General features: G+C 47.0%; 1 protein-coding gene across 1 annotated transcript in view; it reads left to right on the top strand.

The window, feature by feature from the left end:
- Nucleotides 1–1,025: 1,025 nt before the first annotated feature.
- The window catches only part of LOC306959967 (serine/threonine-protein phosphatase 6 regulatory subunit 2-like), a gene marked incomplete at its 3' end in the record, with an annotated part of 58,542 nt that continues 34,834 nt past the window's right edge, over nucleotides 1,026–24,733 (top strand). The window contains exons 1-7 of the mRNA XM_079552225.1: nucleotides 1,026–1,317; nucleotides 11,243–11,407; nucleotides 11,493–11,747; nucleotides 16,905–17,091; nucleotides 20,844–20,981; nucleotides 22,613–22,678; nucleotides 22,747–22,856. Coding sequence (XP_079408351.1) covers nucleotides 11,521–11,747; nucleotides 16,905–17,091; nucleotides 20,844–20,981; nucleotides 22,613–22,678; nucleotides 22,747–22,856 — 728 coding nt within the window. The 5' untranslated portion in view covers nucleotides 1,026–1,317; nucleotides 11,243–11,407; nucleotides 11,493–11,520. The remainder of the gene's footprint in view (nucleotides 1,318–11,242; nucleotides 11,408–11,492; nucleotides 11,748–16,904; nucleotides 17,092–20,843; nucleotides 20,982–22,612; nucleotides 22,679–22,746; nucleotides 22,857–24,733) is intronic.

Below are 24,733 nucleotides of genomic sequence, written 5' to 3'. Positions count from 1 at the left end.
GACTGAAAAGTGTTTAAACTCATTTCTCTCTCATGTTAGAGACAGAACACTCCCAAACCTAAGTCTGAAAAGTGTTTAAACTCATTTCTCTCTCATGTGAGAGACAGAACACTCCCAAACCTAAGACTGAAAAGTGTTTAAACTCATTTCTCTCTCATGTGAGACAGAACACTCCCAAACCTAAGTCTGAAAAGTGTTTAAACTCATTTCTCTCTCATGTGAGACAGAACACTCCCAAACCTAAGACTGAAAAGTGTTTAAACTCATTTCTCTCTCATGTTAGAGACAGAACACTCCCAAACCTAAGTCTGAAAAGTGTTTAAACTCATTTCTCTCTCATGTTAGAGACAGAACACTCCCAAACCTAAGACTGAAAAGTGTTTAAACTCATTTCTCTCTCATGTTAGAGACAGAACACTCCCAAACCTAAGTCTGAAAAGTGTTTAAACTCATTTCTCTCTCATGTGAGACAGAACACTCCCAAACCTAAGACTGAAAAGTGTTTAAACTCATTTCTCTCATGTGAGACAGAACACTCCCAAACCTAAGACTGAAAAGTGTTTAAACTCATTTCTCTCTCATGTTAGAGACAGAACACTCCCAAACCTAAGACTGAAAAGTGTTTAAACTCATTTCTCTCTCATGTTAGAGACAGAACACTCCCAAACCTAAGTCTGAAAAGTGTTTAAACTCATTTCTCTCATGTTAGAGACAGAACACTCCCAAACCTAAGTCTGAAAAGTGTTTAAACTCATTTCTCTCTCATGTTAGAGACAGAACACTCCCAAACCTAAGACTGAAAAGTGTTTAAACTCATTTCTCTCTCATGTTAGAGACAGAACACTCCCAAACCTAAGTCTGAAAAGTGTTTAAACTCATTTCTCTCTCATGTTAGAGACAGAACACTCCCAAACCTAAGTCTGAAAAGTGTTTTGTACCTGAAGTCCGTGCGCGCTCCCGCGGAGCTGTGCAGTGCGCGCTCCCGGAACCATGTCGCCATTTTGATGTGAAAATATGAGCGAGTTTTGCTGCTTGTTTGCATGCTAACTTAGCCGGAGCAGCTCGGAGAGTCCGCGCGGAGCCTGAGCCTCAGGAAAGAGCTCGTGCTGTTCTGGTCCGGACGCCGTCAGGGGAAGGACGTCGTTCACGCGCCTGACTTTCAGACACTCTTCAAAACAAAACAATCTCGGGCTAATGTTAGCTCGCTAGGAGTTAGCCAAAGAGCTAGTCACTTCTTAGCTGCCTTTCTAACGGAAAAACTCCGCCAACAACCGCCGCTGTGACCCGCAGGAGTCCAGAGAGAGGTCCAGGACTGAGGTGAGTCCCGGGGGTTCGGGCTCGGTCCAGTTTGGGTTCGTGTTTGAACAAAACCAAGTGTGAAAAGACATCGGCAAAGTTGCTCCTAAGTTGGAGCTGTGGTGAAGTTGGCTCCACCACGTCCACTGCAGGTTATTAGCATCGAGCTAACCAGACGGAAAGGGGAACTGGGCAAAGTGAATCCTGTTTTTACCGATGTGCAGAGGTCTAAGCAGACTCTGTCCCGGGTCAGTCCTGTACCGGAGCGGGGGGACCTGTTAAAGCGCAGGGAGCGCGTGCATGCTGGGAAACACACCAGGACGTCTCCGCGAAAGAGAAACACTGAAAGTATCCGAGTAAAACGCGAAAAGTAATCCTGTGATGAGTGAGGTGTAAACACGTCCTCCTGACTCTCTCTCTGGTTGGTTTCACTCAGTCTGGGCAGTCACTGTGGGGACTGGACTCAGAATGATGACAAAGGTTTCCCTTCACTGAAGCTCAGTGTTACTGGTGTGTGTGTCAGGATCAGGCCCCCCCTCCAGTTTGGCTTTACCCAAATCTAACAGCGTCCTGGCCTGAGAGCTTACAGCCTCTAGGCCAGAGCAACACTTCATTTGAAAGCTCAGGATTAAGCTCTTTCCTCGCTTATGTTTTTACGTTTTAGTCACGTTTTCATAGGGCTGAGCAATTATGGAAAACAAATAATCAGGATTGTTTTCCCCATATTGATCGATCTCGATTTTCTCTTTGATTTTTTTTCTTTTAAAGAAAAAGACAATAGATGTGTCTTTCCTGGACGAGCGAGTGAACAGATGCTGCGGAAAAAACAAACTCCACACTCCACACATCTGTAACACACACACACACTGTAACACACACACATCTGTAACACACACACATCTTCAACACACACACACACACACACACACCCACACATATGCAAAGGAGGCGCTAAAAAGAGCATTGTCTGAAGAATGTCAGAAGCGGCGTGGTCATGTTTGTGGGCGGAGCCTCAAAGGCCACGATGTCATGGAGTGAAGCGCTAATAACTTAATATTTACATAAAGAAATGAGTAAACCGAGCAAACTTTGTTATTAATTTGTTTATTTACATTATTATTGTCAGACACCGTGTGCGTGTATTGCTGGTTTGGATCGTTCGTCAGCTGAGTCTTCCTCGGTCAGAAGGAATAGGCCACTTCAATGGTGCAGTTTCGTTTATTGAGGAGGGTCAGGTACATGGAGATGATAATGGAGTGTGTGTGTGTGCGTGTGCGTGTGCGTGTGTGTGTGCGCGTGTGTGTGTGTGCGTGTGCGTGTGCGTGTGTGTGTGCGCGTGTGTGTGTGTGTGTGTGTGCGTGTGGGCGAAACAGAAAAACAATCAAATGTATTTGAATAAACATGTGGGCAGGCTACATACAGCTGTATAAGTATGCCCTGCAGTACCACTGAAAATCCACCAGGGGGAGCACTATGAATAAACACACCAGTCATGCAAAAACTACACTTACATCTTCAGGACGCACACGACACTCACACACACGAGATTAGAGCGGGATCGACTAAGGATGGCCATTCTCTGCTCACGGCACCGGACCACAACAAGTGAACACATGCATTCTGGGTAATGTAGTCTATGTCAGGGCACAGACTTTTAAAGAGGGGGTGTTCTGCTTTTGTCAGTCCCATAGCACCAGTCTATATCTCACTACAATGATGACAACCCTCCTGTTGGTCTGTAAATGCAGTAAATTAGAATAACTGCCTTGTATAAAATGTCTCTCTCAAAATGGCTGTAGTGAATGTCTTGAAATCGGCCTCTGTCTCTTTAAGAACCTCTGAGCCTTTAGACACGCCCCCTCCACACGCTGTCTGTGGCATCAGTGGGGAGGGGGTTCTGCTGAGGAGCAGTGGTTGGTTACTCGGCTGGTGACCAAAGCTCGGAGGCGTCTCCAGGAGGTGGGGGCGTTCCTAGGAGGACTCAGGCAAACCTATCCCTAAAATGGCCGCCATCAGAGTTTTTACAGATTACTCAGAAATACGTGAATGTGCCAAGGCCGAGGCTCCTCACGTGTTTCTGTTTTGCTCTTTAGACGAGTTAGCGCGACTTTGTAGCAGATTTTACAGTAAAATCTCCAGGTCCTCTTGGCGCCGCATGTGTCGTCTGTGCTTCCTGTTTGTTTGGGCCGAGTGTTTCCCTGGGATTGACCTGACAGGCGCTGCAGCAGGTCTGGCCAATTCTCCTCGATCAAAACACACCACGCGATTATCGTGATCAACCTTTGTTAAAATCACAATTAGATTAAAATTCCATTAACTGCCGAGCCCTACGTTTTGGTCACGTTTTGGTCACGTTTTGGTCACGTTTTGGTCACGTTTTGGTAGGGTTGCTCGATTATTGAAAAAATAATAATCACGATTATTTTTGTCATAATTGAAATCACGATTATTCAAACGATTGTTGCCTTTAAAAAAAAGTATCTTTATTTTATTTATTTATTAATCAAAACACTATGATGATATTTTCTGTTTTCTGAACAGTCATAAAAGTACAAATGATTTCAAGTACGCCTTGAATAAGGAAAGGTCCCTGTTTCACACCTGCCCCCTGCTGGCCAGCCCTCACACCTGCACAAGCAAACAGAGCAGCGCGGGCTGATGACATCATCACACAGCCCCGTTTGTTTTTATGTCAGACAAAAGCATGAGCCACGGCACGAGAAAAGCGAAGGGAGAATAATCCCAGCGACCTGAAATAACGCAGGTCTGCTTTGCGATTATGCTAATTTTGTAATCGTTTACTGTTGTAATCGTAATCGAATTTCGATTAATTGCACAGCCCTACGTTTTAGCCACGTTTTTGTAGCTTCTTCTCAGATACATTACAACGAAAAGCAATAAGAACGTGACAAAAGCATGACCACAAAAAAGATATAAAAAAGACTAAAATGTTACAACAAAAACAAGGCAGAAGCTTCGGTGAGGTTTGTCGGTCTTAGCTTTGGTGCCAGACCGGACTATTTTGTGTGGGTTATTAGCCGGTCACTGAAGGCTGGTCTCAGAGCGAGTCATTCTCCGCAGCTATTACGAGGATCTCAGTCAGGCTCAACGACACAACATCAGCACAGAATCACAACACAACAGGACTAACCCGGAAACACTTTTCCCTGGAAGGAAACACCGATATGCGGCACTCGTGGGCAGGAGTTATTTACCTTTTACAAGGTTTAACCTGAAGCTAAAGCTAGCTAGCTCAACCAGCTCAACTGTTTATGGAAACAGCTGCGGTGGAGTCGCTCACACCTGGGCCCCCCCAACTCAAACTTTTATGTTTGACTTTACTAATCCAGACAAAGATGCTTCAATGCAGGATCATTTTATGTACGCCTGAAAATGATGAATAGCCTTAACCGTTTCCAATAGAAATGTAAAGCTCGTATGTTATTAACAGTAGCTAACCTAGCTGCTCACTCTCCTCTACAAACATTTAGCAAACACTAAATCCATCTCATACGTTCCTGTCAGTCACTAATTACGCCTTTATCTGATTCAGCTGTGTCAGGCGTTGCTATGGCGACGCCACAGCGGAGTGATATCCCAGTGATTTAACGACCGGACTACGTGTGCGGTTACACCAAAATAATGCACCAGCCAATCAGAATCCAGTATTCACCCACACCATGGTGTAACAATAGTTATTCCATGGACTGGGTGAATACTCCATTCTGATTGGCTGGTGGGGTCTAACAGGTGTGCACACGTAGTCCGGTAGCTACATCACTGGGATATCACTCCGCTGTGGCGTCGCCATAGCAACGCATGACACAGCTGAATCAAAGCTGGTATCGGTATCGTGATACGTATCGTATCGGCCCCTGAGTATCGTGATACGGATCGGATCGGCCCCTGAGTATCGTGATACGTATCGTATCGGCCCCTGAGTATCGTGATACGTATCGGATCGGGCCCTGAGTATCGTGATACGTATCGGATCGGCCCCTGAGTATCGTGATACGTATCGTATCGGCCCCTGAGTATCGTGATACGTATCGGATCGGGCCCTGAGTATCGTGATACGTATCGGATCGGCCCCTGAGTATCGTGATACGTATCGGATCGGCCCCTGAGTATCGAGATACGTATCGGATCGGCCCCTGAGTATCGTGATACGTATCGGATCGGCCCCTGAGTATCGTGATACGTATCGGATCGGCCCCTGAGTATCGTGATACGTATCGGATCGGCCCCTGAGTATCGAGATACGTATCGGATCGGCCCCTGAGTATCGTGATACGTATCGGATCGGCCCCTGAGTATCGAGATACGTATCGGATCGGCCCCTGAGTATCGTGATACGTATCGGATCGGCCCCTGAGTATCGTGATACGTATCGGATCGGGCCCTGAGTATCGTGATACGTATCGGATCGGGCCCTGAGTATCGTGATACGTATCGGATCGGCCCCTGAGTATCGAGATACGTATCGGATCGGCCCCTGAGTATCGTGATACGTATCGGATCGGCCCCTGAGTATCGTGATACGTATCGGATCGGCCCCTGAGTATCGTGATACGTATCGGATCGGCCCCTGAGTATCGTGATACGTATCGGATCGGCCCCTGAGTATCGAGATACGTATCGGATCGGCCCCTGAGTATCGTGATACGTATCGGATCGGCCCCTGAGTATCGGGATACGTATCGGATCGTGACAAAAGTGGATCGTCCCATCTCTTCAGTCCTTTAGAATCATATGGAATATAATCCACCATAGTCCACATGGCCATTTACATCATTTACAATAAGTTTATACTGAATTATTATACTGTTTGCTCTTGTGTTTTAGTCGGTGATGCTTTTTTACACTTTTCTGTCAGTTTTTTAGGATTTTTTCTTGTTGCGTTTTCTTTCTCTTTTTCGTCCTGTTTTTGTGGCTACTTTTATGCCTTTTTCAGAAGCTTTCAGATTTGGGTAAAGCTGAACTGGAGTAAATGTGCTGGGCTCAGGTGGAGGTGAAGAGGTTAGCCTCAGTGGGGCTGGAACTGAACCACTTTGGTCGAGGTTGTGCCTTATGGAGCGACATGCTGTCAGTCCATGGGAGTAACGACTCCCCTGTCCAGTGGCTCTCCATCGTCCAGGCGTGAGGGCGTTTGAAGTGTGGCTGCGGCGCCGTAAACAGAAACCTGAGCTGCGGTCAGTTGACGTGCGCTTCATGCCAAGGTTACGGCGGATCGTTTTACACGTCTTCACCCGGGCCTGGATTTGTATTGTTCAAATCACTGCTCCCCAAAACAGGAGTATTTCTATGCACTGTAGTTAGAATGGCTTCATTTGTCTCTTTTTCATCACGTTTTTGTTGTTCTTTTGTTTCGTTTTCATCCTCGTTCTCGCGATTTTTTGAAGAAGCTTTTAGGTTTGTGTGAAACCAAACTGCTCTGTTCAGGCGTGGGTTAAGAGGTTAAAGAAGCAAATACAGACAATTTATCAAACCCTTTATAGCACCAGTGTTTTCCTTCCCTTTATGTTGGCAGAACTCCCTGATTAATATTAAACACTGCAAATAATGCCATTTCTAAAAGCCTCATTTGAAGATAAAACGGATCTAAACTGATGTTTTATCAGTCGCCTTTTTGCCGCGCTGTAGTCTGAAATAAAGTCAGCTCTGTGTGGAATATTGTATAACACTGAAGAATTCTCCAGTATCGCGACCCGATTAATGAGTATGAGTGTCGGCCCGATATTGGTACTGGTATCGGTGCGTCCCTACTTTTTTGTCACTTTTTCATCACTTTTTTGTCACTTTTCCGTCACCTTTTCGTCACTTTTTCGTCACTTTTTTTGTCACTTTTTTGTCACTTTTTCGTCACTTTTCCGTCACTTTTTTGTCACTTTTTCATCACTTTTTTGTCACTTTTTGTCACCTTTTCGTCACTTTTTCATCACTTTTTCATCACTTTTCCGTCACTTTTCCGTCACTTTTCCGTCACTTTTCCGTCACTTTTTCGGCACTTTTTCGGCACTTTTCCGTCACTTTTCCGTCACTTTTCCGTCACTTTTTCGGCACTTTTTCGGCACTTTTCCGTCACTTTTTCGGCACTTTTCCGTCACTTTTTTGTCACTTTTTCGGCACTTTTCCGTCACTTTTTTGTCACTTTTTTGTCACTTTTTTGTCACTTTTTTGTCACTTTTCCGTCACTTTTTTGTCACTTTTCCGTCACTTTTTTGTCACTTTTCCGTCACTTTTTTGTCACTTTTCCGTCACTTTTTTGTCACTTTTCCGTCACTTTTTTGTCACTTTTTTGTCACTTTTTCGTCACTTTTTTGTCACTTTTTCGTCACTTTTTTGTCACTTTTTTGTCACTTTTTCGTCACTTTTTTGTCACTTTTTTGTCACTTTTTTGTCACTTTTTTGTCACTTTTTTGTCACTTTTCCGTCATTTTTTCGGCACTTTTCCGTCACTTTTTCGGCACTTTTCCGTCACTTTTTTGTCACTTTTTCGGCACTTTTCCGTCACTTTTTCGTCACTTTTCCGTCACTTTTCCGTCACTTTTCCGTCACTTTTCCGTCACTTTTTCGGCACTTTTTCGGCACTTTTCCGTCACTTTTCCGTCACTTTTCCGTCACTTTTTCGGCACTTTTTCGGCACTTTTCCGTCACTTTTTCGGCACTTTTCCGTCACTTTTTCGGCACTTTTCCGTCACTTTTTTGTCACTTTTCCGTCACTTTTTTGTCACTTTTCCGTCACTTTTTTGTCACTTTTCCGTCACTTTTTTGTCACTTTTCCGTCACTTTTTTGTCACTTTTCCGTCACTTTTTTGTCACTTTTCCGTCACTTTTTTGTCACTTTTTTGTCACTTTTTCGTCACTTTTCTGTCACTTTTCCGTCACTTTTTTGTCACTTTTCCGTCACTTTTTTGTCACTTTTTTGTCACTTTTCCGTCACCTTTTCGTCACTTTTTCGTCACTTTTTTTGTCACTTTTTTGTCACTTTTTCGTCACTTTTCCGTCACTTTTTTGTCACTTTTTCATCACTTTTTCATCACTTTTTCATCACTTTTCCGTCACTTTTCCGTCACTTTTCCGTCACTTTTTCGGCACTTTTTCGGCACTTTTCCGTCACTTTTCCGTCACTTTTCCGTCACTTTTTCGGCACTTTTTTGTCACTTTTTCGGCACTTTTTCGGCACTTTTCCGTCACTTTTTTGTCACTTTTTTGTCACTTTTTTGTCACTTTTTTGTCACTTTTTCGTCACTTTTTTGTCACTTTTCCGTCACTTTTTTGTCACTTTTCCGTCACTTTTTTGTCACTTTTCCGTCACTTTTTTGTCACTTTTTCGTCACTTTTTTGTCACTTTTTTGTCACTTTTTTGTCACTTTTTCGTCACTTTTTTGTCACTTTTCCGTCACTTTTTTGTCACTTTTTTGTCACTTTTTCGTCACTTTTTTGTCACTTTTTTGTCACTTTTTTGTCACTTTTTTGTCACTTTTTTGTCACTTTTTTGTCACTTTTTTGTCACTTTTTTGTCACTTTTTTGTCACTTTTTTGTCACTTTTTTGTCACTTTTCCGTCATTTTTTCGGCACTTTTCCGTCACTTTTTCGGCACTTTTCCGTCACTTTTTTGTCACTTTTTCGGCACTTTTCCGTCACTTTTTCGTCACTTTTCCGTCACTTTTCCGTCACTTTTCCGTCACTTTTCCGTCACTTTTTCGGCACTTTTTCGGCACTTTTCCGTCACTTTTCCGTCACTTTTCCGTCACTTTTTCGGCACTTTTTCGGCACTTTTCCGTCACTTTTTCGGCACTTTTCCGTCACTTTTTCGGCACTTTTCCGTCACTTTTTTGTCACTTTTCCGTCACTTTTTTGTCACTTTTTTGTCACTTTTTCGTCACTTTTCTGTCACTTTTCCGTCACTTTTTTGTCACTTTTCCGTCACTTTTTTGTCACTTTTTTGTCACTTTTCCGTCACCTTTTCGTCACTTTTTCGTCACTTTTTTTGTCACTTTTTTGTCACTTTTTCGTCACTTTTCCGTCACTTTTTTGTCACTTTTTCATCACTTTTTCATCACTTTTTCATCACTTTTCCGTCACTTTTCCGTCACTTTTCCGTCACTTTTTCTGCACTTTTTCGGCACTTTTCCGTCACTTTTCCGTCACTTTTCCGTCACTTTTTCGGCACTTTTTCGGCACTTTTCCGTCACTTTTTCGGCACTTTTCCGTCACTTTTTTGTCACTTTTTCGGCACTTTTTCGGCACTTTTCCGTCACTTTTTTGTCACTTTTTTGTCACTTTTTTGTCACTTTTTTGTCACTTTTTCGTCACTTTTTTGTCACTTTTCCGTCACTTTTTGTCACTTTTCCGTCACTTTTTTGTCACTTTTCCGTCACTTTTTTGTCACTTTTCCGTCACTTTTTTGTCACTTTTTCGTCACTTTTTTGTCACTTTTTTGTCACTTTTTTGTCACTTTTTCGTCACTTTTTTGTCACTTTTTTGTCACTTTTTTGTCACTTTTTTGTCACTTTTTTGTCACTTTTCCGTCATTTTTTCGGCACTTTTTCGGCACTTTTCCGTCACTTTTCGTCACTTTTTCATCACTTTTCCGTCACTTTTCCGTCACTTTTCCGTCACTTTTCCGTCACTTTTCCGTCACTTTTTCGGCACTTTTCCGTCACTTTTCCGTCACTTTTCCGTCACTTTTTCGTCACTTTTTCGGCACTTTTCCGTCACTTTTTCGGCACTTTTCCGTCACTTTTTCGGCACTTTTCCGTCACTTTTTTGTCACTTTTTCGGCACTTTTTTGTCACTTTTCCGTCACTTTTTTGTCACTTTTCCGTCACTTTTTTGTCACTTTTCCGTCACTTTTTTGTCACTTTTCCGTCACTTTTTTGTCACTTTTCCGTCACTTTTTTGTCACTTTTTTGTCACTTTTTCGTCACTTTTCTGTCACTTTTCCGTCACTTTTTTGTCACTTTTCTGTCACTTTTCTGTCACTTTTTTTGTCACTTTTTGTCACTTTTTCGTCACTTTTCCGTCACTTTTTTTGTCACTTTTTTGTCACTTTTTCGTCACTTTTTCGTCACTTTTTTGTCACTTTTTCATCACTTTTCTTGTCACTTTTTTGTCACTTTTTGTCACCTTTTCGTCACTTTTTCATCACTTTTCCGTCACTTTTCCGTCACTTTTTCGGCACTTTTTCGGCACTTTTTCATCACTTTTCCGTCACTTTTCCGTCACTTTTCCGTCACTTTTCCGGCACTTTTTCGGCACTTTTCCGTCACTTTTTCGGCACTTTTCCGTCACTTTTTCGGCACTTTTCCGTCACTTTTTTGTCACTTTTTTGTCACTTTTCCGTCACTTTTTTGTCACTTTTTCGTCACTTTTTTGTCACTTTTCCGTCACTTTTTTGTCACTTTTTCGTCACTTTTTTGTCACTTTTCCGTCACTTTTTTGTCACTTTTCCATCACTTTTCCATCACTTTTCCATCACTTTTTTGTCACTTTTCCATCACTTTTCCGTCACTTTTCCATCACTTTTCCATCACTTTTCCATCACTTTTCCATCACTTTTCCGTCACTTTTCCGTCACTTTTTTGTTACTTTTCCATCATTTTTCTGTCACTTTTTCATCACTTTTCCGTCACTTTTCCGTCACTTTTTTGTCACTTTTTTGTTACTTTTTCATCATTTTTCTGTCACTTTTTCATCACTTTTCCGTCACTTTTCCGTCACTTTTTTGTCACTTTTCCATCATTTTTCTGTCACTTTTCCATCACTTTTCCGTCACTTTTTTGTCACTTTTTTGTCACTTTTTTGTTACTTTTCCATCACTTTTTTGTCACTTTTTTGTTCCTTTTCCGTCACTTTCTTCTTCTCTTTTTCTTATTCTTTGGTTGCTTTATGTCAGGTTTTTTAATTTTTTTTGTTCTCTCTCTGACCTCTCTCTGACAGGTGATGGTGCTGCCCCTGTGGCTCGTCTGCTGAAGAGGCCCTGGCTCGGAGCAGACCCATGCCGTTAAATGCCAGGCCGCGCCGCGCTCTGCCCACGCCACACTCGCCAATGCCCAGCCGCCCGCACGGGACGGACCAATAACGAGAGCCACGCTTCTACCACTGGTACAAAGGAGATATTCGTGCGTGCCCATAGGTGCAGTCGAAAGGGCTCCAGGTCTCCATAACGTCTCCCCCGCTCTCCCCTCAGGGCCGTGCCCCCCCTCCCAGTGGCAGCCATGTTTTGGAAGTTTGACCTCCACACGTCGTCGCACATCGAGCAGCTGCTGGAGCGAGAGGACGTGACGCTGCGCGAGCTCATGGAGGAGGACGACATCCTGCAGGAGTGCAAGGCTCAGAACCGCCGCCTGCTGCTGTTCCTGTCCCAGGAGCACAACATGAGGGACCTGGTGCAGCTCATCACCACAGAGCCGTCTGCAGAGCTGGAGGAGAAGAGCAGGTTCAAGTGAGTCAGAACTACTCTCCTCCTGCTGCACATACATCACCACAGAGCCGTCTGCAGAGCTGGAGGAGAAGAGCAGGTTCAAGTGAGTCAGAACTACTCTCCTACTGCTGCACATACATCACCACAGAGCCGTCTGCAGAGCTGGAGGAGAAGAGCAGGTTCAAGTGAGTCAGAACTACTCTCCTACTGCTGCACATACATCACCACAGAGCCGTCTGCAGAGCTGGAGGAGAAGAGCAGGTTCAAGTGAGTCAGAACTACTCTCCTACTGCACATACATCACCACGGAGCCGTCTGCAGAGCTGGAGGAGGAGAGCAGGTTCAAGTGAGTCAGAACTACTCTCCTACTGCACAAACATCACCACAGAGCCGTCTGCAGAGCTGGAGGAGAAGAGCAGGTTCAAGTGAGTCAGAACTACTCTCCTACTGCACATACATCACCACAGAGCCGTCTGCAGAGCTGGAGGAGAAGAGCAGGTTCAAGTGAGTCAGAACTACTCTCCTACTGCTGCACATACATCACCACAGAGCCGTCTGCAGAGCTGGAGGAGAAGAGCAGGTTCAGGTGAGTCAGAACTACTCTCCTACTGCTGCACATACATCACCACAGAGCCGTCTGCAGAGCTGGAGGAGGAGAGCAGGTTCAAGTGAGTCAGAACTACTCTCCTACTGCTGCACATACATCACCACAGAGCCGTCTGCAGAGCTGGAGGAGAAGAGCAGGTTCAGGTGAGTCAGAACTACTCTCCTACTGCTGCACATACATCACCACAGAGCCGTCTGCAGAGCTGGAGGAGAAGAGCAGGTTCAAGTGAGTCAGAACTACTCTCCTACTGCACATACATCACCACAGAGCCGTCTGCAGAGCTGGAGGAGAAGAGCAGGTTCAAGTGAGTCAGAACTACTCTCCTACTGCACATACATCACCACAGAGCCGTCTGCAGAGCTGGAGGAGAAGAGCAGGTTCAGGTGAGTCAGAACTACTCTCCTACTGCACATACATCACCACAGAGCCGTCTGCAGAGCTGGAGGAGGAGAGCAGGTTCAAGTGAGTCAGAACTACTCTCCTACTGCTGCACATACATCACCACAGAGCCGTCTGCAGAGCTGGAGGAGGAGAGCAGGTTCAAGTGAGTCAGAACTACTCTCCTACTGCACATACATCACCACAGAGCCGTCTGCAGAGCTGGAGGAGAAGAGCAGGTTCAAGTGAGTCTGAACTACTCTCCTACTGCACATACATCACCACAGAGCCGTCTGCAGAGCTGGAGGAGAAGAGCAGGTTCAAGTGAGTCAGAACTACTCTCCTACTGCACATACATCACCACAGAGCCGTCTGCAGAGCTGGAGGAGAAGAGCAGGTTCAAGTGAGTCAGAACTACTCTCCTACTGCACATACATCACCACAGAGCCGTCTGCAGAGCTGGAGGAGAAGAGCAGGTTCAAGTGAGTCAGAACTACTCTCCTACTGCACAAACATCACCACAGAGCCGTCTGCAGAGCTGGAGGAGAAGAGCAGGTTCAAGTGAGTCAGAACTACTCTCCTACTACTGCACATACATCACCACAGAGCCGTCTGCAGAGCTGGAGGAGAAGAGCAGGTTCAAGTGAGTCAGAACTACTCTCCTACTGCACATACATCACCACAGAGCCGTCTGCAGAGCTGGAGGAGAAGAGCAGGTTCAAGTGAGTCAGAACTACTCTCCTACTGCACATACATCACCACAGAGCCGTCTGCAGAGCTGGAGGAGAAGAGCAGGTTCAAGTGAGTCAGAACTACTCACCTACTGCACATACATCACCACAGAGCCGTCTGCAGAGCTGGAGGAGGAGAGCAGGTTCAAGTGAGTCAGAACTACTCTCCTACTGCTGCACATACATCACCACAGAGCCGTCTGCAGAGCTGGAGGAGAAGAGCAGGTTCAAGTGAGTCAGAACTACTCTCCTACTGCACATACATCACCACAGAGCCGTCTGCAGAGCTGGAGGAGGAGAGCAGGTTCAAGTGAGTCAGAACTACTCTCCTACTGCACATACATCACCACAGAGCCGTCTGCAGAGCTGGAGGAGGAGAGCAGGTTCAAGTGAGTCAGAACTACTCTCCTACTGCACAAACATCACCACAGAGCCGTCTGCAGAGCTGGAGGAGAAGAGCAGGTTCAAGTGAGTCAGAACTACTCTCCTACTGCTGCACATACATCACCACAGAGCCGTCTGCAGAGCTGGAGGAGGAGAGCAGGTTCAAGTGAGTCAGAACTACTCTCCTACTGCTGCACAAACATCACCACAGAGCCGTCTGCAGAGCTGGAGGAGGAGAGCAGGTTCAGGTGAGTCAGAACTACTCTCCTACTGCTGCACATACATCACCACAGAGCCGTCTGTAGAGCTGGAGGAGAAGAGCAGGTTCAAGTGAGTCAGAACTACTCTCCTACTGCACATACATCACCACAGAGCCGTCTGCAGAGCTGGAGGAGAAGAGCAGGTTCAAGTGAGTCAGAACTACTCTCCTACTGCACATACATCACCACAGAGCCGTCTGCAGAGCTGGAGGAGGAGAGCAGGTTCAAGTGAGTCAGAACTACTCTCCTACTACTGCACATACATCACCACAGAGCCGTCTGCAGAGCTGGAGGAGAAGAGCAGGTTCAAGTGAGTCAGAACTACTCTCCTACTGCACATACATCACCACAGAGCCGTCTGCAGAGCTGGAGGAGAAGAGCAGGTTCAAGTGAGTCAGAACTACTCTCCTACTGCACATACATCACCACAGAGCCGTCTGCAGAGCTGGAGGAGAAGAGCAGGTTCAAGTGAGTCAGAACTACTCTCCTACTGCACATACATCACCACAGAGCCGTCTGCAGAGCTGGAGGAGAAGAGCAGGTTCAAGTGAGTCAGAACTACTCTCCTACTGCACATACATCACCACAGAGCCGTCTGCAGAGCTGGAGGAGAAGAGCAGGTTCAAGTGAGTCAGAACTACTCTCCTACTGCACATACATCACCACAGAGCCGTCTGCAGAGCTGGAGGAGAAGAGCAGGTTCAAGTGAGTCAGAACTACTCTCCTGCTGCACATACATCACCACAGAGCCGTCTGCAGAGCTGGAGGAGAAGAGCAGGTTCAAGTGAGTCAGAACTACTCTCCTACTGCACATACATCACCACAGAGCCGTCTGCAGAGCTGGAGGAGAAGAGCAGGTTCAAGTGAGTCAGAACTACTCTCCTACTGCACATACATCACCACAGAGCCGTCTGCAGAGCTGGAGGAGAAGAGCAGGTTCAAGTGAGTCAGAACTACTCTCCTACTGCACATACATCACCACAGAGCCGTCTGCAGAGCTGGAGGAGGAGAGCAGGTTCAAGTGAGTCAGAACTACTCTCCTACTGCTGCACATACATCACCACAGAGCCGTCTGCAGAGCTGGAGGAGAAGAGCAGGTTCAAGTGAGTCAGAACTACTCTCCTACTGCACATACATCACCACAGAGCCGTCTGCAGAGCTGGAGGAGGAGAGCAGGTTCAAGTGAGTCAGAACTACTCTCCTACTGCACATACATCACCACAGAGCCGTCTGCAGAGCTGGAGGAGAAGAGCAGGTTCAAGTGAGTCAGAACTACTCTCCTACTGCACATACATCACCACAGAGCCGTCTGCAGAGCTGGAGGAGAAGAGCAGGTTCAAGTGAGTCAGAACTACTCTCCTACTGCTGCACATACATCACCACAGAGCCGTCTGCAGAGCTGGAGGAGAAGAGCAGGTTCAAGTGAGTCAGAACTACTCTCCTACTGCACATACATCACCACAGAGCCGTCTGCAGAGCTGGAGGAGAAGAGCAGGTTCAAGTGAGTCAGAACTACTCTCCTACTGCTGCACATACATCACCACAGAGCCGTCTGCAGAGCTGGAGGAGAAGAGCAGGTTCAGGTGAGTCAGAACTACTCTCCTACTGCTGCACATACATCACCACAGAGCCGTCTGCAGAGCTGGAGGAGAAGAGCAGGTTCAAGTGAGTCAGAACTACTCTCCTACTGCTGCACATACATCACCACAGAGCCGTCTGCAGAGCTGGAGGAGAAGAGCAGGTTCAAGTGAGTCAGAACTACTCTCCTACTGCACATACATCACCACAGAGCCGTCTGCAGAGCTGGAGGAGAAGAGCAGGTTCAAGTGAGTCAGAACTACTCTCCTACTGCACATACATCACCACAGAGCCGTCTGCAGAGCTGGAGGAGGAGAGCAGGTTCAAGTGAGTCAGAACTACTCTCCTACTGCACATACATCACCACAGAGCCGTCTGCAGAGCTGGAGGAGAAGAGCAGGTTCAAGTGAGTCAGAACTACTCTCCTACTGCACATACATCACCACAGAGCCGTCTGCAGAGCTGGAGGAGAAGAGCAGGTTCAAGTGAGTCAGAACTACTCTCCTACTGCACATACATCACCACAGAGCCGTCTGCAGAGCTGGAGGAGAAGAGCAGGTTCAAGTGAGTCAGAACTACTCTCCTACTGCACATACATCACCACAGAGCCGTCTGCAGAGCTGGAGGAGGAGAGCAGGTTCAAGTGAGTCAGAACTACTCTCCTACTGCACATACATCACCACAGAGCCGTCTGCAGAGCTGGAGGAGAAGAGCAGGTTCAAGTGAGTCAGAACTACTCTCCTACTGCACATACATCACCACAGAGCCGTCTGCAGAGCTGGAGGAGAAGAGCAGGTTCAAGTGAGTCAGAACTACTCTCCTACTGCACATACATCACCACAGAGCCGTCTGCAGAGCTGGAGGAGAAGAGCAGGTTCAAGTGAGTCAGAACTACTCTCCTACTGCACATACATCACCACAGAGCCGTCTGCAGAGCTGGAGGAGAAGAGCAGGTTCAAGTGAGTCAGAACTACTCTCCTACTGCACATACATCACCACAGAGCCGTCTGCAGAGCTGGAGGAGAAGAGCAGGTTCAAGTGAGTCAGAACTACTCTCCTACTGCACATACATCACCACAGAGCCGTCTGCAGAGCTGGAGGAGAAGAGCAGGTTCAGGTGAGTCAGAACTACTCTCCTGTAGGTCTTTCAAATGAGGCTCTGCTTTGGCCTGTAGGCGTGTGGACCTTATGGATTTGGGTAAAGCTGAACTGAATGGTGTGTGTCCCTGATCTGTGGCAGGTTCCCGAACATCGCCTGTGAGCTGCTGACCTCAGACGTGTCCATCATCAATGACAAACTGGGCGGAGACGACGAGCTGCTGGAGATGCTTTATCACTTCCTGGAGCAGGAGCCGCCGCTCAACCCGCTGTTGGCCAGTTTCTTCAGCAAAACCATCGGAAACCTCATCGCCCGCAAAACCGAGCAGGTGTGTGTCCCGAGCAGGTGTGTGTCCCGAGCAGGTGTGTGTCCCGAGCAGGTGTGTGTCCCGAGCAGGTGTGTGTCCCGAGCAGGTGTGCGAGCCGAGCAGGTGTGTGTCCTGAGCAGGTGTGTGTCCTGAGCAGGTGTGTGTCCCGAGCAGGTGTGTGTCCCGAGCAGGTGTGTGTCCCGAGCAGGTGTGTGTCCCGAGCAGGTGTGTGTCCCGAGCAGGTGTGTGTCCCGAGCAGGTGTGCGAGCCGAGCAGGTGTGTGTCCTGAGCAGGTGTGTGTCCCGAGCAGGTGTGCGAGCCGAGCAGGTGTGTGTCCCGAGCAGGTGTGTGTCCTGAGCAGGTGTGTGTCCTGAGCAGGTGTGTGTCCCGAGCAGGTGTGTGTCCCGAGCAGGTGTGTGTCCCGAGCAGGTGTGTGTCCTGAGCAGGTGTGTGTCCCGAGCAGGTGTGTGTCCCGAGCAGGTGTGTGTCCCGAGCAGGTGTGCGAGCCGAGCAGGTGTGTGTCCCGAGCAGGTGTGTGTCCTGAGCAGGTGTGTGTCCTGAGCAGGTGTGTGTCCCGAGCAGGTGTGTGTCCCGAGCAGGTGTGTGTCCCGAGCAGGTGTGTGTCCTGAGCAGGTGTGTGTCCCGAGCAGGTGTGTGTCCCGAGCAGGTGTGTGTCCCGAGCAGGTGTGCGAGCCGAGCAGGTGTGTGTCCTGAGCAGGTGTGTGTCCTGAGCAGGTGTGTGTCCCGAGCAGGTGTGTGTCCCGAGCAGGTGTGTGTCCCGAGCAGGTGTGTGTCCTGAGCAGGTGTGTGTCCCGAGCAGGTGTGTGTCCCGAGCAGGTGTGTGTCCCGAGCAGGTGTGCGAGCCGAGCAGGTGTGTGTCCTGAGCAGGTGTGTGTCCTGAGCAGGTGTGTGTCCCGAGCAGGTGTGTGTCCCGAGCAGGTGTGTGTCCCGAGCAGGTGTGTGTCCCGAGCAGGTGTGTGTCCCGAGCAGGTGTGTGTCCTGAGCAGGTGTGTGTCCCGAGCAGGTGTGTGTCCCGAGCAGGTGTGTGTCCCGAGCAGGTGTGCGAGCCGAGCAGGTGTGTGTCCTGAGCAGGTGTGTGTCCTGAGCAGGTGTGTGTCCCGAGCAGGTGTGTGTCCCGAGCAGGTGTGTGTCCCGAGCAGGTGTGTGTCCCGAGCAGGTGTGTGTCCTGAGCAGGTGTGTGTCCCGAGCAGGTGTGTGTCCCGAGCAGGTGTGTGTCCTGAGCAGGTGTGTGTCCCGAGCAGGTGTGTGTCCTGAGCAGGTGTGTGTCCCGAGCAAGTGTGTGTCCTGAGCAGGTGTGTGTCCCGAGCAAGTGTGTGTCCTGAGCAGGTGTGTGTCCCGAGCAGGTGTGTGTCCTGAGCAGGTGTGTGTCCTGAGCAGGTGTGTGTCCTGAGCAGGTGTGTGTCCCGAGCAGGTGTGTGTCCCGAGCAAGTGTGTGTCCTGAGCAGGTGTGTGTCCCGAGCAGGTGTGTGTCCTGAGCAGGTGTGTGTCCCGAGCAAGTGTGTGTCCTGAGCAGGTGCTCAGGACACAGCTTTAGACAAAGAAGAATCTTCTTCTTTGTCTAAAGCTGAAGAAGATTCAAAAAGTTTTTCTTTCTTGTTACAAGAAAAATGATCATGTTTTTAGCAAATATATCTGAACAAGAAATGGCTAGATTTTATTTCCTAAAATAAGATTTTTTTTCTCAAGAAAACTTTGCTCAGTGAAACATTATTACTTTTTAGGGAAAAAATTGTCTTACTTTATTTCTTAAAGTAAGACATTTTTACTTGCTTAGAATCCACTGTTTGCAGTGTTCTCAGTGTTTACATGCGTCTGCCTCTGGGTCGTTACGTTTTCTACCACTGGATACGCCGGCTCTGGATAAAAGAGAAATCTTGTTCAACACTATATGTTTAACAGTTTTGATCGTTAAGTAGTTGATTTGTTCTCTTCCCTGCGTGTTATTTATAACTCTTATTGCTTTTGTTGTTTTTCTATCAGCGTTGGATGAGTAAAATAAATCCGTAATAATTAATAATAATTGTGGCAATACCGCCTTTGCTCTGCCCAATCCCGTCAGACCTTGGAAGCTAAGCAGGGAAGGGCCTGGTCAGTACTTGGATGGGAGACCGTTTGGTAACACCAGGAAGCCTAGCGAATGTAGTGTGTGAGTGAGTGGTTGGTGGTGGTCGGAGGGGCCGATGGCGCAGACTGGTTGCCTCGCTTCCATCAGTCTACCCCAGGGCAGTTGTGGCTACAATAGTAGCTTACTACCACCGAGTATGGAGTGAATGAATAACGCAATGTAAAGCGTCTTTGAGTGTCCAGAAAAGCGCTATATAAAACCAATGCATTATTATTATTATTATTAATGTGCAGGATAAAACCCTTTAACAACTTGAGAAATATATTTTACTCATGTCCTTGAAACTACTAGTAACTACTAAGTCATTTATATACAGGATCAAAAGTTTGGGTCCAAAAATGGAACCTTGGGGAATTCCACAGTGAATGTTTCCAGCAAACTGTACAAATGGTCTGTTTTCTAAGTCCTTTCTGTCTGCACGTCTATGAAACTCCCGCACGGTAAATGCTAAACTAGCGCCGCGGGACGGCACATTTTCCTGATACTGATGCCTGAGCGATAGGGCTGTGCAATTAATCGAAATTCGATTACGATTTCGATTATTACACTAGACGATCACAAAAATAGCATAATCGAGAAAAAAACGATTATTAAGGATGCCCTCCCGCTCGTCCATCCAAAGCGCAAAAAGTCCGACCTGGGTGGTTTGTGTGACGCGTCTGATCAGCTGAAACACCAGCCTGACAGAACTGTAAATAACATCGTACTAATGTTTTTTATACCTAACTCTTTAGATAACACCACTGTTAAGAGCTCACCTTGTGCTGAAGGAGAACAGCTGTTCAGAAGCCTCGACATCCTTTGCTCAGGCCCTGGTTTTGTTTAGTAGAAAAGTCTAAAACTCTTCTTCAGGAGCATCAACGGAGCTCAAACAAACTCTTATTACTTCAGCTGCTGTGAGGATTGTTTCTGTTCTCTTCACATTTCACGAGCTAAAGGCTCAGGCTTTGGTTTGACATAAAAACATTAGCGCTGTGTGATGATGTCATCAGGCCGCGCGGCTCTGTTGGACAGGTGTGAGGGCTGGCCAGCAGGGGGCAGGTGTCTCTATAGCATTACGTGAACATATTAAAAAAAAACCCAAAAAAAAAACGGTTTTATTGTCCAAAGAAAATGTAGTTCATAGTTGTTTTTTTAAGATAATAATAAAAATGAATAAATAAAATAAAGATTTTATTTAAGGCAACAAATAATCGTTCTATGCGTTATTTCCCCAATTTTCCTGAATTATAATATATTTTTTTATTTTCCCCCCTAAATTTCCTCAAAATGTTCCACCTTTTCGGCCAGTTTTTCAGTTTTTTCCCCCAACTCTTCTGTGTTTTTCTCAAATTTTCCTGAAATTATTATTTTTTTCAAAATTTTCCCCCAATTTTCCTGATTTTTTTTCTTCTTAATTTTTTCCCTTAAATTTCCCCAATATTCCACTTTTTTGCCCAGTTGTTCCACATATAAAAATCTCTCTTTTTTTTAAATTATTTTTAAATGTGTGTTTCACTTTTTCCTCTTTTTAAATCATCAAAGCTTGAATATAAAGACGTAGCATTTCCTCTGATGCTTTTGCATGGTGGTGGAGCAGGTTTTGGAGCAGGTTTTGGAGGAGCTGGATGACGTTGTTTTCCTCCAGGTGATCACGTTCCTGAAGAGGAAGGACGGCTTCATCGGCCTGGTGCTGAAACACATCGACGCCTCCGCCATGATGGACCTCCTGCTGCGGCTCATCAGCTGTGTGGAGCCGGCGGCGCTGAGGCACGACGTCCTGCACGTGAGGACGCCAGCTTTACTCAAATCCAAGGCGCCTCATTCAAAGCTAAGGCCTGCAAAGTTCATCCTTTTTTTCACTGCGTATTTGTCACTTTTTTATTGCTTTTTCATCCCATTTTTTTTAGTTTTTTTTTTACAGAGAATAATATTTTAAACATATATATTTAAAAATAATTTTCAGGTTTTTTTTTTTTTTAACAAAACAAGAACAACAAACAGAAATAATTACAAGAAAAAAGAGAGAGAAAAATTGGAAGCATTTGAAAAAAAAAAAAAAAAAGGAAAAATAAATAAATATTGGGAAAATTAAAAAAAAAAAAAAAAGGGGGAAATTTTAAAAACTTAAAGCATTTCGGAGAAAAAATGTTTTAAAAGATTTTTTTTTTTACATTTTGGGGAAGTTTTGTAAACAAAAAAAAAGGGAACATTTGGGTTGAAAAAGAAAAATTGGAACATTGAAAAAAATTAATAATGGAAATTTCGGGATAGTTTTGGGGAAAAAAGGAGGATTTAGGGGGGAAATAACTGGAAAAAATAAACAACATTTTGGATGAAACTTGGAAAAATGTGTTAAAAATGGGGGAAAATCTGAGAAACCTGTAAAGTGGTTTTCTGCCCTGGAAGGAAAAGGAATAAATTCACATAATTCATCAGTTTCACGGTTCTATTTGACAAATACTTTCATTTAGGTATAGAAAAACACATGTTTAACCTCTTAACTCCCACCTGAACGCATCCCATTTCATCCAGTTTGGCTTTACCCTAATCAAAAAGCTTCTTGGGAAAAAACACCAAAACAGACACAAAAATGAGAAGAAAACAAGGATGTAAACACAACAAAAAAGTGACAAAAAGTCAACAAAAAAGTGACAAAAAGTCAACAAAAATGTGACAAAAATTCAACACAAATGTGACAAAAATTCAACAAAAATGTGACAAAAATTCAACAAAAAAAAACAAAAAAAATGTGACAAAAAGTGACAAAAATTCAACAAAAAAATAACAAAAAAAATGTGACAAAAAGTGACAAAAACTCAACAAAAAAATAACAAAAAAATGTGACAAAAAGTGACAAAAATTCAACAAAAAAAAAAATGTGAGAAAAATTCAACAAAAAGTGACAAAAATTCAAAAAAAAAAAAAAATGTGACAAAAACTGACAAAAATTCAACAAAAACATAACAAAAAAATGTGACAAAAAGTGACAAAAAATCAACAAAAAAATAACAAAAAAAATTTAAAAAAAAGTGACAAAAATTCAAAAAAAATGTGACAAAAAGTGACAAAAACTCAACAAAAAAATGACATCAGAAAAAAAAAAAGTGACAAAAAATTAACAAAAATTCAACAAAAAAGTGACAAAAATGAAAAAAAAAAAAAGGTGAAACAACACAGCAACAACGCGAGGAAAAAGATCAGTTTTGTGGGTCTTAGCTTTCAAATGAGGTTTTACACAGGCCTATATAATGGCCAAAGAGGACAGAAGGCATTTAGTTTAGGCGGGTGGTAAGAGGTTAAAGTAGTTACAGTTAGTTCAGATTCTTTAGCTTCGCTTTAGCGTCTGTCGCTCATTCAAAGTCTCCAGGAGAGCACCGGCATCACTGCAGAAACCCTGTGTGTGTGTGTGTGCAGTGGCTAAACGAGGAGAGGCTGGTTCAGAGACTCACAGAGCTCATCCACACCGGGAACGACGAGGAGGTAAATGTCCTTTAGACTCCGGACCCAGAGCGTCTCGCCCTCGCTCATGGTTTCTCCTTCTCGTGCAGAGACAATCAAACGCGTCCCAAACCCTCTGTGACATCATCCGCCTCAGCCGCGACCAGGCCGGACAGATGCAGGAGAGCTCCGAGGACCCTCTACTCGCCGTGCTGGAGTCGTAAGTCACACACCAGGAGGTATCCGGGCGAGACAGAAGGGAAATTAGCCTCCTCTGCTGTCTCCTCCTCCTCTGCTGTCTCCTCCTCCTCCTCCGCTGTCTCCTCCTCCTCCTCCGCTGCCTCCTCCTCCTCCTCTGCTGTCTCCTCCTCCTCCTCTGCTGTCTCCTCCTCCTCCTCCGCTGTCTCCTCCTCCTCCTCCGCTGTCTCCTCCTCCTCCGCTGTCTCCTCCTCCTCCGCTGTCTCCTCCTCCTCTGCTGTCTCCTCCTCCTCCGCTGTCTCCTCCTCCTCTGCTGTCTCCTCCTCCTCTGCTGTCTCCTCCTCCTCTGCTGTCTCCTCCTCCTCCTCCGCTGTCTCCTCCTCCTCCGCTGTCTCCTCCTCCTCCGCTGTCTCCTCCTCCTCTGCTGTCTCCTCCTCCTCCTCCGCTGTCTCCTCCTCCTCTGCTGTCTCCTCCTCTGCTGTCTCCTCCTCCTCCGCTGTCTCCTCTGCTGTCTCCTCCTCCTCTGCTGTCTCCTCCTCTGCTGTCTCCTCCTCCTCCGCTGTCTCCTCTGCTGTCTCCTCCTCCTCTGCTGTCTCCTCCTCCTCTGCTGTCTCCTCCTCCTCTGCTGTCTCCTCCTCCTCTGCTGTCTCCTCCTCCTCCTCTGCTGTCTCCTCCTCCTCTGCTGTCTCCTCCTCCTCTGCTGTCTCCTCCTCCTCTGCTGTCTCCTCCTCCTCCTCCGCTGTCTCCTCCTCCTCTGCTGTCTCCTCCTCCTCTGCTGTCTCCTCCTCCTCCGCTGTCTCCTCCTCCTCCTCCGCTGTCTCCTCCTCCTCCGCTGTCTCCTCCTCCTCTGCTGTCTCCTCCTCCTCCTCCGCTGTCTCCTCCTCCTCCTCCTCCTCTGCTGTCTCCTCCTCCTCCTCCGCTGTCTCCTCCTCCTCCTCCGCTGTCTCCTCCTCCTCTGCTGTCTCCTCCTCCTCTGCTGTCTCCTCCTCCTCTGTCTCCTCCTCCGCTGTCTCCTCCTCCTCCGCTGTCTCCTCCTCCTCCGCTGTCTCCTCCTCCTCCGCTGTCTCCTCCTCTGCTGTCTCCTCCTCCTCCGCTGTCTCCTCCTCCTCCTCCGCTGTCTCCTCCTCCTCCTCCGCTGTCTCCTCCTCCTCCTCCGCTGTCTCCTCCTCCTCCGCTGTCTCCTCCTCTGCTGTCTCCTCCTCCTCCGCTGTCTCCTCCTCCTCCTCCGCTGTCTCCTCCTCCTCCTCCGCTGTCTCCTCCTCCTCCTCCGCTGTCTCCTCCTCCTCCTCCGCTGTCTCCTCCTCCTCCGCTGTCTCCTCCTCCTCCTCCGCTGTCTCCTCCTCCTCCTCCGCTGTCTCCTCCTCCTCCGCTGTCTCCTCCTCCTCCTCCGCTGTCTCCTCCTCCTCCTCCTCCGCTGTCTCCTCCTCCTCCGCTGTCTCCTCCTCTGCTGTCTCCTCCTCCTCCGCTGTCTCCTCCTCCTCCTCCGCTGTCTCCTCCTCCTCCTCCGCTGTCTCCTCCTCCTCCTCCGCTGTCTCCTCCTCCTCCGCTGTCTCCTCCTCTGCTGTCTCCTCCTCCTCCGCTGTCTCCTCCTCCTCCTCCGCTGTCTCCTCCTCCTCCTCCGCTGTCTCCTCCTCCTCCTCCGCTGTCTCCTCCTCCTCCTCCGCTGTCTCCTCCTCCTCCTCCGCTGTCTCCTCCTCCTCCGCTGTCTCCTCCTCCTCCTCCGCTGTCTCCTCCTCCTCCTCCGCTGTCTCCTCCTCCTCCTCCGCTGTCTCCTCCTCCTCTGCTGTCTCCTCCTCCTCTGCTGTCTCCTCCTCCTCCTCCGCTGTCTCCTCCTCCTCCTCCGCTGTCTCCTCCTCCTCTGCTGTCTCCTCCTCCTCTGCTGTCTCCTCCTCCTCCTCC

Source organism: Gobius niger (assembly GCF_951799975.1).
Source record: "Gobius niger genome assembly, chromosome: 2".
Taxonomy (NCBI): Eukaryota; Metazoa; Chordata; class Actinopteri; order Gobiiformes; family Gobiidae; genus Gobius; species Gobius niger.
This window is presented reverse-complemented; position numbering and strand designations above follow the sequence as displayed.